Source organism: Lycium barbarum, chromosome 4 (assembly GCF_019175385.1).
Source record: "Lycium barbarum isolate Lr01 chromosome 4, ASM1917538v2, whole genome shotgun sequence".
Lineage (NCBI taxonomy): Eukaryota > Viridiplantae > Streptophyta > Magnoliopsida > Solanales > Solanaceae > Lycium > Lycium barbarum.
In genome coordinates, this window is record NC_083340.1 from 42,579,622 (window position 1) to 42,591,959 (window position 12,338).

Genomic DNA, 12,338 nt, shown 5'->3' on the forward strand with positions numbered 1-12,338 from the left:
ACTCATCCTTGGGTTCACAAAACTTCTTTCCCTATTGCATTAGATGTTGACTTTTGGTTTTGTTCTCTTGTTTTCCTGGTTGCTCCTAATTTCAAGCTCTTGTAATGGGATCTAGGTCTTTTTAAGTTGTACCTTTTACTGGCTTCTTGTGGAATTTTGTCAATAATATGAATTAAATTGGTACTTCCTAAAAAATGTTTAGTTCTTTTGTAGTAGATGTCAGTGAAATTATTTTTAAGATCTAAATATGGTTGAACATTGAACATGTAACAACTAAAGTCAAAAATAGACTGCTTGACTAATTGAGAAATTTGAAGCAAATTGTCTATTGTTGATCATCTTTGGCTTCTTCTCAACTGATTGTGGAGTTACACTTACTAAGCTTAGTTTGATGAATTTGGTATTCAGGTAATGCGGAATCCAAACTTTTATACCTGACATTCTGAAGTTTGTTTCCCAGTGATAACACTTCATCTTTGTTTCTTAGTTGAAATTTAAGTTTAATTATATTTGTTATATTATTGTTCTAATTAGAATTTTAATTTGGTAATGCAGTTTCAAAATTCAATGAAGGGATTTTCTCTCCTGTATCGTCCAAGTTGCCACAATCAAATTCATCCGCTCCAAATGCTCCTTAGGTGGAAGAATACTTGAACCAATTAGAAGAAAATCATCATTCTCCTAAAAACAAAAGCATGGAGTAGAGTTGGGTTCTTTACCGGCAGATCCAAAGAAACGAATACCCATTCTAGACTATCATCCATATGAACGTGATGACATAAGGCGAGGATATATCTAAAGATGTCCTCATAAACCTCAACTTCCTATGTTTTCTCAGACAGATTTTTAAGGATTTAAACGTCGTTTTAATCGTAAATGGTATAAAAAATATCATGATTGGTTGAAGTATAGTGTGATAGAAGATGCAACTTATAGTTTCCGTTGTTATTTATTTCAAGATGGAAGCATTCATCAAGGTGAGGTGAAGCATTTTCAAGTATAGGGTTCAAGAGCTGGCATAAAAAGAAAATATTAGATAAGCACATTGGTGAGTTGAACTGTGATCATAACTAGGAAAAGAAAAAGTGTGAAGATCTAATGCGACAAGAACATTCAATTCAAGTTACGTTTGTAAATCCGGATAATAAATCTAAGCTTGAGCACAAAATTCATTTAAAGGCTTCAATTGATGTGGTGAGACTCCTTTTGAATCAAGGATTGACATTTCGTGGACATCGTGAAGATGAATCATCATTAAACAAGGGTAACTTTCTTGAAATTCTTTCATGGTATGCGAAGCGGTGTGATAAAATTATTGATCTTGTGTTGAAAAAGGCTCCAAAAAACGATCAAATGATTTCTCATAATATTTAAAAAGATATTATCACTTCATGTAAGCTTGAAACAATTAAAGATATTATCACTTCATGTGAGCTTGAAACAATTAAAGATTATTTGTCATTGCTAGTTGATGAATCTTGTGATGTGTCACGTAAGGAGCAAATGACAATTGTTTTGTGATATGTTGATAGATTGGGATCTGTGGTGGAATGGTTTATTGGGATCATTCATGTTCGTGATACTAGTGCTTTATGTTTAAAAGTTGCAATTGTTAACTACCTTGCTCAACATTCTTTGAGTTTATCTCATATCCGTGGACAATGCTATATTGGAGCAAGCAAGATGCAAGGGCGTCTAAGTGGCGTTAAAACTTTGATTCAACAAGAAAGTATATCAACTCATGCGATTCATTTTTTTGCTCATCAACTTCAGTTGGCTCTTGTTGGGGTATCTAAAAAATGTCTTCAAGTTGAAGAGCCTGTATTGTTGGTTTCTAATGTATTAAATGTACTGGGAGGTTTTTTTAAATGCATGGATGAACTTCGAGAATCTCAAGAAGAAAAAGTTCAAGAGGCGCTAGATATGGGCGAGGTTGAAACTGATAAGGGCTTGAATCAAGAACTTGGTCTTGCTAGGGCTGCCAATACTCGGTGGGGTTCACACTACAAATATTTTAAAAACTTTATTAGTATGTTTGACTCTATTACTGATGTTCTTGATACTATTGTTGTTGATTCCGAATGTGTTAAAGATAGAGCTAAGGCAATAGGATTTCTCAGGGTTTGTCAAACATTTGAGATAGCTTTCATATTGCAGTTAATGAGAGATATTTTGGCGATCACAATTGAACTTAATGAATCACTACAGAAGAAAGAACAAGATATTGCAAATGGTATGTTACTTGTTCAAGTGGTGAAGAAACGATTGCAAGATCTAAGAGATGAAGGATGGGATCTGCTTATCGAGAGGTCTGCATTTTCTGTCAAGTATGATATTTTGATACCTAATTTTGATGAGTTCTATGTTAATTTTGGAAGATCTAGACGTAGAGTTGTTGAGTATACTTTCTCACATCACTATCGTGTTGACATATTTTTTAAGATTATTGATTGGAAACTTCAAGAACAAACTCAAGGAATGTTTTAACGAGGTGAGAACGAATTTGCTTATTGGAGTTGTTTGCTTGAATCCAGTTGATACATTTTCTAGTTTTAACATCGAGAAAATACTGAGAATGGTTGAATTATATCCTGATGATTTTGGTGAAAATATAATGGTTACTCTTAAGAATGAGCTAGAGACTTATATTGCTGATGTCTGTGATGTTGATGGAAGGTTCTCCAACCTAAAAGGACTTGGTAATCATTCTGAAGAGCTAGTTAAAGCACAGAAGCATTTACATTATCCCCTTGTGTTTCGCCTTGTAAAATTTGCGTTGTTCCTGCCGGTCGCCACTGCTACAGTTGAAAGAGCTTTTTCGCCAATGAAGTTGATCAAGAATGAATTGCGAAATCGAATGATTGATGACTTCATGAGCGGTTGTATAGTACCTTATGTAGAAAAAAGAATATTTAATACCTTTTATGATGAGAGTATTATGAATAGGTTTTAGAAAATGAAAACTCGTAGAGTACAATTCTAATAGTATATTTTAATTAATCAAACTTTGTTTTGCTTGTTTCTCTGCGCATTTATTTTCTTATATATTGAACCTGCTTGGTGAAAATCCTAGGTCTGCCACTGCCGAGCCTCCATTTCATACACCCCCGCCTCAATATGATATGTAACATCCTCGTCAATTCAACTTTAAACGAGGTAAAACTTGATTGACGGCAAATTAGTAAAACAATTCTTACTTTTTAGACTAAAGAGTTTTACTCAAACTAAACGCCACCACTTATTATGAAATGAACTTATTGAGTTTTCATTTCCCCATAAATCTCAACTGTTAGTACTAATCCGGCCACTGAAAATAAGTTTTTTACATTAGTTTGAATTGCAATGTCATGCATACTTAGTATATTTACCCGCGATGCACGGATAATGATAAAGAAAAGTTTTGCTAGTACTTCAATAAAGAAATAAAGATCACGTCTTGTAAAATAATAATATTTTGCTACAATAAAATTAGCTATAATATAAACGTGATTGGAGAGATTTTTTTTAAACCATAATTGTTACTCTTATAACCTAGTATTAGATCGCGCGGCGATATTAAAAAATATTAGTCATAAATAAACTCCGATATGTCTTGTTAGAGATTTTTTTAAAATGAAAGTCCAATATTCATCTTATTTTATTTATTAATATGTTACACCTTATAACAAAATCTATGTAAAATTAAAGGATATGAATCATATATTCATTAAGCAATTTGACCAGAGATACATAAAATGAGATTATGGGGTAAAATTTATAAGACTTCAAACTCTGAATTGCAACATTAGATGTTTCACTCATAGCATGTATTGATTTTCTCCTGATTTCTCCAACATAAACATCAAAAATAAAAAATTAATATATCATAAATATAAGTAAATCAAGTATCTAGGATTTAACACGAACCAACAACTTTGACACGAAAATATATAGTACAACAAATTAAATTATCAAAATATATTTCTAGGTTACTCTTCTCTTTCACGGATCTTCTCCTTTACAATCCCAAAGTAATTAACAAAGATGTTTCACTTAAGTATTATATCTTTGATAAGGTAAATATTTTATTTATGTATAGTGAGTATTGTATTGATACCGTAAGCAAACATCACAATTTGTCGGTCATTTCCTACTAATTTCATCACTCAAGTTAATAATTAGTACATTTGCTTAACAAAATGAACTACAAAAATGCATAGATTGACTTCAACCTGACCAAGATTGCATGACTTGGAGCAATAGAGGAAAACATAGGTCGTAGATGCCACAGTCTTGAATTCATCATTATCATATGAAGAATAAGAATTGATCATGTTTCTCATCATATCAGCCATTTCTCTTAGCCTTCTCGTTTGTTTCTTCCTTTTGCTCTGCAATGGAGTATATGGGAAAATTGAATGGAAATTACTGAGAGATGAGAAGAAAGAGGAAGAAGAAGTTTCGATAGAAACCACATGTAATATACCAAAGTGACAGTAGTTGGTGGTTTATAAACCTAGCAAAAACTTTTGGCATAGTAACTGGATTCCTAGATTAGGATCCATTACAGAGATGCCCTCCTTCTTTGACTTCCCACCAAAACTCTCCAAGATCATTATGTCTTGTATCAGTACCAGCTCCATCGCAGTCTTGGTGAATGGAGGAAAAACAACTTCGATCCAACCCACTAGAGGAATTAGACAAGGAGACCCTATGTCACCCTACATCTTTATCCTGTGCATGGAGCTTCTCTCTAGAAGAATTGAACAAAGAGTCTCTCAAAATGATTGGACCCCTATCTCTGTTAGTGCAAGAAGGCCTAAGATCTCCCACCTGTTCTTTACTGATGATCTTACCCTTTTCTCCCAAGCAAACAACAGAAATGTCAATACCATCTTAGAGACACTTTCCGGTTTCAGCTCTAAGTCAGGGCAAAGGATAAATTTCATCAAGTAAAAAGTTGTCTTCTCTTCTAACACCACTCAGGATTCCAAAAGGGACATTTCCTCCATGTTAGGGATCAGTCAAAGTGACAGCTTTGGCAAGTACTTGGGGTTTCCAATTTCCATATCAAGCCAACAAATGTTGATTTCCAGTACATCATAGATAACCTCAATAATAGAATGGCTGGTTGGAAAACTAAACTCATGAATATGGCAGGGAGGACCACACTTGCCAAAGCTACCCTTAGGAGCATTCCAAACCACACCATGCAGTACATTGCTCTCCCTAGCACTACCACTAAGCATACTAATAGAGCCCAAATAAACTTCATATGGGGTACCACCTCTGAAAAGAAAAAGATGCACTTGGTGGGGTGGGACACTATCACCTTTCCAAAAAGCAAAGGAGGTCTGGGTATTCAAAAAGATGAGACTAAAAATAAGATACTGCTTGCAAGCCTTGCTTGGAGACTCCTAAATAATCCTAACTCCAACTGGGCATCCATCCTCCTAGCTAAACACTGCAGAATGGGGCAGAACCCCAAAACTATTCACTCCAGACCTTGGAAAGACATCCTCCGAGGATGGAGCATCTGCAGCAAGGGAATAACTAATGTCATCCACAATGGCAAGGGCACTAGCTTCTGGCATAGTAATTGGATTCCTAGATTAGGAACCATTAGAAGCAGGATCTTCGGACCCATTCCCTTAGGCATGGACAATACCAAGGTAGCTGACATCTATCATGATAACAATCAACACCTTCACCTCATCCCCTTTGAGTTCCCCATCAACATCATTGAGGCAATCCAAAACACTTTCATTCCTTCCTACACAGCCAAAGATGACACCATTGCTTGGAACCTTCATAATAGTGGCAAGTTCAGTACCAAATCTGCCTATGACATCATTGACACCAATGCCAAGAACCCTCAGCAAGCTATTACTAAGGACTTTAACTAGATTTGGGAGCTTAAGATCCCTAATAAGATGAAATTCTTCATGTGGACCTTCAACCATGCCAGACTCCCAACTAGCAGCTATCGTTCCTCTATAGGAATCCCTATCCCTAACATTTTCCAGCAATGTAATACACAAAATGAATCCTTGAACCATATCTTCTTTGAATGACCCATTGCTATCTCCTTTTGGGATGAAGTGTGTGCTCAAAGCACTACTGGAGCAACCATAATTACCTTTGATCCTGGTACTTGGCAGTCCACTTCGAATACCTTAAAAAACAAGCAGTATAACACCTACTTGAAATGGAATGATCTTATTCTCTACTGTCTCTGGAACATATTGTTAAGTAGAAATAGGAACCACTACAACTACCTCCACAACCTGTTAGCTACAACACCACTCTCAGTGCTACCATGGAGTATGTAATGCTCATAAGGAACCCTACTACATCCAGCAACAATGTCACCATCAACCTGAAAAGGAACCCCCCACCCCCCGAAAGAGGTTTCTCTAAGCTTAACACTAATGAAGCCTTTGATGGAAAGCTAAGATAGGAGGGATTGGGGGAGTCATTAGAGATAGCAGTGGAAACTGGATTATAGGTTTCACCAAAGGACTGCCATTTTCTTCTATTATTCATGCAAAACTAATAACTCTAATGCAGGGATTGAAGTTAGCACATGAACATAAGCTAATACCCCTTGAAGTGGAATGTGACTCAACAGAGGTACTTACAATCCAACAGCAAGGCCACGACACTTACACTCCTTTGATTCTTGAATGCAAGTACTTGCTAGAGATGATGGGCAGGCCGGTTGTAAGAAATGAGTACAGAGAGCAGAACTCAGTAGATGATGCACTAGCCAAGAGAGGAACAAAGGAGAAGAGTTTTGGAGAAAAGAAGACATTGGTAGTTCCACCTGTGTATGCAGTAGCTAGTTTTTGGGAAGACATGGAAGGAACTACATATGCTAGATCTTTTTGTGCTTTGGATGATCCAAATGTAATTGCTACTACCAGATATTCCCGGAACCTTTCTTCGAAAGTTTTTATAAATGCTACAATGACTACTGTTGGGGTCCACCGAGGCAGGACCGCCAATTTAAATTATGAAATGAAGATCTTGATTTACCGCGAAAAAAAAAGTATGACTCCACTATAATAATGGCATCTTAATTTGAATTGGTAGTTGTTTTTGCTTTTTTGTTTTTTTGGGAGTTTGCACTTTTTATTTTATTTTTTGTTTTATAATTTTAAATTTTGATTTTTATAATGATGACACTTGTCATCCCACCATTCTTCTTTTGCTTCTCCTCTCCTATTCTATACGGATAGAAGATAGATTGGCTCTCTTCGAGTGACCCATTGAGTCCTTTTCAAAGAATAAGAATGAATGTGACCACTCTGCCTAAAAAAAGGTAATAATATATAAATTAAAGAATACCGAAGGCTTGAAAGTTCCTAGAACACTCTGCAAATTATTCGGACTCAGCTCCTCTCTAGTGACCATGGTGTCCAGTTCCTCTAGTGCCATTTTAAAAACGTGACACGTGTTCCCTTAGCAAATCAATGGATCTGATTTATTTTATTAACTGAAACATCTAAACCATGGTTAACAATTTTCTCACATTTCTCTCTCTCCGTTTTACTGTCAGATTTCGCAAATACTTTGTGAAAAATATGCTCTGCTCAGCTTAGCTCAACCGGAGCGAGAGCCTTCTCTGATTAAAAAAGAATTACTTCCATCTATTTTCTTTCCTTCACGTTCTCCGTAATTAAGGCGCACTTCTCCGTTCATCAAAGGATCTGGGTCCAGTCACCATGTCTAGTAAAAATTGTCCTATTATTCACTACACCAACACACACAAAAAAAGCTTCTTGAAGGAGTTCTTCCCAACCGTAACTTCACTTGTAAGTGTGGAATCTAAGAGGACAATTTATCAATCTACTGACTTGGAAGCAATTATACTGATGGATGCTCCTCGACACTATCAATAGAAATCCATGACAAAGTCATAGATCCTCAATTTTCAGTTCCTTCTAGATCGATTGATCGTTCCATGGAAGCAAACTCAACATTTGTTCAAGTTGAAACTTAAAATTTCATCTTGATTTGCTCCTTCTAGTTTGACTTGGTATAGGAATTCAATTTTCTATGTGAACTTTTTTTTTTTTTGGGATAAGATCAATAATTAAGAAACAAAAAGAAGTTTACTGAAGGTATTCCGGCAAGTTTCGGATTTCAACAATCGGAATTGGTAAAACGGGTTTTACCATTGGCAGAACATTAGTAAAGATTATCCTTTAACTATGATTAAAATTATTGGTTAATAAAATAAATCAGAGCCATTGATTTGCTAAGGGGACACGTGTCACGTTTTTTAAAATGACACTAGAGGAACTGGACACGATCCTCACTAGAGGGGAGCCGAGTCCGAATTATTCTTTCTGTGGTTATTTTTTCGTTAATGGAAGTAAAAAGATCTTTTCACTCTACACCTGGGGTGTCAAAAATGGAAGTCCATCCTTCCATGACAGTTGGCTTATAACTTATCGCACATTGTAGTTTAAGTTAATTTGTAAGAGGATATTATTAGCTAAGGAACTAAAAGAATAAACAGACCTCACGATATATGATGCACACAGTGCAATCGAGGTGACGAACAGATCTAGAAGTTGTGAAACTTGAAGAACTGTAATGCTAAGTCAGGGTTTCAACCGAGAGATTTATATTCATGAATGAATTGATTGTATGAGTTACAAAGTATATATGAAATGAATCTAATCAACTACTTAGCTGTTAATTGTTTTGCTAGCCACTGTAACTGAATTCTGGACTTCAACTAACTTGGGACTTTAACTAACTTCTTGAACAATACTAACTCTGCCACATCAGCCAACTAACTTGGGACTTTAACTAACTTCTTGAACAATACTAACTCTGCCACATCAGCCAACTAACTAATACAGCTAATAAAATGTTGACTTTAACTAACTTCTTGAACAATACTAACTAACTGAACAATACTAACTCTGCCACATCAGCCAACTAACTAATACAGCTAATAAAATGCTAATTCAACTACAATATTGCATCAATATATTCCTACTTGATGATAAAGGAATCATTATTTAGCAATCCGATTATAGAGTCTCATTAGAAAAAAATGTGAATGAAGAAAGTCATTTTACTTTACTACTATTTAGAAGCACCAGTTGGGTGCCTTTTCGTCGTCTGTCGTCGTCCAAAATATTGGGCTCCATATTAAACAGGCCCATAACAAAAAAAAATTGTAAAAAAAAATTGTGGGCCCCATATATATTAAACAACAACTAATATTAAAAAATAATTGTGAGTCGCATATTAAACAACAACCTGTATTAAAAAAAAAAAAGAAAACCGGTGGAACCCACCACATCCAAATTCACGGGAAAAAAAAAGTGGACCCCATATTAACAAAATCAAGCAATATTAAAAAAAAAGTGAATCCCATATTAAAAAAAAAAAATTCAAAAAAAATTGAACCAGTATTAAAAAAAAGGAGAAGAAAAAAAAGTGGAACCCACCACATCCAAACTCACGGGAAAAAAAAGTGAACCCCATATTAACAGAATCAAGAAAAAAAATTGTGGGCCCCATATTAAACACCAACCAGTATTAAAAAAAAAGGAAGAAAAAAGTGGAACCCACCACACCCAAACTCACGGGAAAAAAAGTGAACCACATATTAACAAAATCAAGCAATATTAAAAAAAAAAAAAGTGAATCTCATATTAAAAAAACAAACAATGTTAAAACAAATTGTGGGCCCCATATTAAACACCAACCAGTATTAAAAAAAAAAAAAAAAAAAGTGGAACCCACCACATCCAAACTCACGGGAAAAAAAAGTGGACCCCATATTAACAGAATCAAGTAATATTAAAAAAAAAGTGAATCCCATATTAATAAAACAAACAATGTTAAAAAACAAATGCTTAGAAAATCAAACGATTAAATCAATAATGATGGACTCATTGTCATATGTGTATCAACCTATTAGTGGGAGCAAATGAAATTATTGTACAGCAACATACTTAAAATACTTATATATTAAAATAAGATAGAATTTAATTACTTTTTCATTTTTTCCTTACTCTAATAAATGTGAAAAGAGATTAATGTCATAAAATAAAAAATAATATTAAATGGAGATCAAATAATTAATAAGCTAAATTAGTGAAATTATAATTCTAATTAATGTTTCCTTAAAAAACCGTGTAAAAAACAACATGACAAGTAAAATGAGTTAAACAAAAAATATTTAATAAAAATTAAAAAATAGAAGTTCTTCATGGCCCCATATTAAACACCAACCAGTATTAAAAAAAAAAAAAAAAAAAAAAAAAAGTGGAACCCACCACATCCAAACTCACGGGGAAAAAAAGTGGACCCCATATTAACAAAAGCAAGCAATATTAAAAAAAAAAGAAAAAGAATCTCATATTAAAAAAACAAACAATGTAAAAAAAATGCTTAGAAAATCAAACAATTAAATCAATAATGATGGATTCATTACGACATGCGTATCAACCCATTAGTGGGAGCAAATGAAATTATTGTACAGCAACATACTTAAAATACTTATATATTAAAATAAGATAGAATTTAATTACTTTTTCATTTTTTCCTTACTCTACTAAATGTGAACAGAGATTAATGTCATAAAATGAAAAAAAGAATATTAAATAGAGATCAAATAATTAAAAAGGTAAATTAGTGAAATTATAATTCTAATTGACGTTTCCTTAAAAAATCGTGTAAAAAACAACATGACAAGTAAAATGAGTTAAACAAAAAATATTTACTAAAAATTAAAAAATAGAAGTTCTTCATTTAGATAAAAAATTAAATTTCTACTTTGTTTCATCTTAAACATGTAAAATTAATATAATAATTTGAATTAGAATTATCCAAATCAAAATTTGATAAAAACATTATATGTATTACTTCACTATTACTACTATATAGAAGAGCCGGTTTATAGAAGCAAGATTGTCGTCCGTGTTCGGTCCTACTTTTTTATTTAAGAGTAAAAAAATCTTTTGTGATCCCACCCACTTTTTTATTTAAGGGAAAAAAAATGTCGTTTTATACTTTATATTACCAACTCTTCTAAAAAGTAGATAGAAATACTTTATTATATTTCTATTTTTCTACTATATAGAAGCATCGGTTTATCCATGCTTCGTCGACAGTCACTCTTAAAAAAACAAAACCTGGACCCCACCCTCCCTAAACTCATAAAAAAAAAAGATGGACCCAATATTAAAAAAAAAATGTGCACCCCATATACTAAAAAATCAAACAATATTCATGTAATTCCCAAAGTATCCCCATCAAGTCAATAATAGTGGATTCATTGCCACATGCATATTAACCCATTAGTGAGAGCAAATGAAATTATTGCACAACAAAAAACATGGACCTCATATTATTACTTTTCTTTCAAAATATTTAATTGTTGTATTTGCTTGTCACACCCTAATCTCGCTAGGGTGTGATGGGCACCCGACCCTCATTTAGGGCCGAGCGAACCCGCTGACTCTTACTACACACATAATCTCTTTGGACTCTTAAATTAAATATAGATGAAATACATTGTAAAGGCTTTCAGAACCATTCCTTTCGTCATTCTCAAATCAAGTAGAATCTATAATCATAGGAAACTTGCAACATAATGCATAATGACACATCGGCTGGTGGAGCCGCTTACAAGACTGACATTCTATACACGTGACTCTGTCTGCAAAGTCTCTAACATCAATCAGGAATCATAACATATATACTCCGACTCGGCAACACTCCGGAAGGAAATGGAGCTCGCCAAACCCGCTGGAACATCTTCTAGCAATGTCTTCTATTCATCTGGGTGTACCTGCGTGGCATGAAACGCAGCCCCCGAAGAAAGGGGGTCAATACGGAATATGTAATGAGTATGTAAAGCATGAACACAGCAAACAGAACCACAAACGGAATAAAAGTACAGAAAGTAAGTATACTACTCAGAATACCAAAATGCTTACTTTTAAAACACAAATCATGCATGTCAACATCATATATCATATATACATATAACAGATCCCAGCCCTCTAATGAGGGACGCGGTGAACAGAATCATCATATGTCATCCTGGCCGCCACCCCCATATCATCATATCATCATATACATATAACAGATCCCGACCCTCTAGTGAGGGACGCGGTGAACAATGCAGTGGAAAACGCACGATAACAGACCCTGGCCCGGGACTCAGTGAAAGATACATTGAGGCATGCACGAGCAGAGTAGTGAGAAACTGTATGCACATAAATCAATTTTTAAGACTCGATAGATAGGTACGCTAGCCGACACTTGAAGGATCACAAACACGTTTCAAGTCAATCCGAGTTAGTAATGGACATTTTAGTACA

The 12,338-nt window shown here is 34.4% G+C and overlaps 1 protein-coding gene across 1 annotated transcript; it reads left to right on the top strand.

Moving 5' to 3' along the window:
• Positions 1–1,098: 1,098 nt before the first annotated feature.
• On the top strand, positions 1,099–4,935 carry LOC132637445 (uncharacterized). The gene is made up of 4 exons (XM_060354533.1): positions 1,099–1,301; positions 1,533–2,327; positions 2,443–2,879; positions 4,538–4,935. The coding sequence occupies exons 1-4, from the start codon at positions 1,099–1,101 to the stop codon at positions 4,933–4,935; spliced, it is 1,833 nt and encodes a 610-aa protein (XP_060210516.1).
• Positions 4,936–12,338: the final 7,403 nt, after the last annotated feature.

Excerpts from the sequence above, each read along its gene's own strand:
- LOC132637445 (XM_060354533.1), top strand. The coding sequence starts at position 1,099 with ATGCGACAAGAACATTCAATTCAAGTTACGTTTGTAAATCCGGATAAT. Across the intron at positions 1,302-1,532 it reads CTTTCATGGTATGCGAAGCG|ATTGGGATCTGTGGTGGAAT; the intron begins GTGTGATAAAAT and ends ATATGTTGATAG. Across the intron at positions 2,328-2,442 it reads AGGTCTGCATTTTCTGTCAA|ATTATTGATTGGAAACTTCA; the intron begins GTATGATATTTT and ends ATATTTTTTAAG.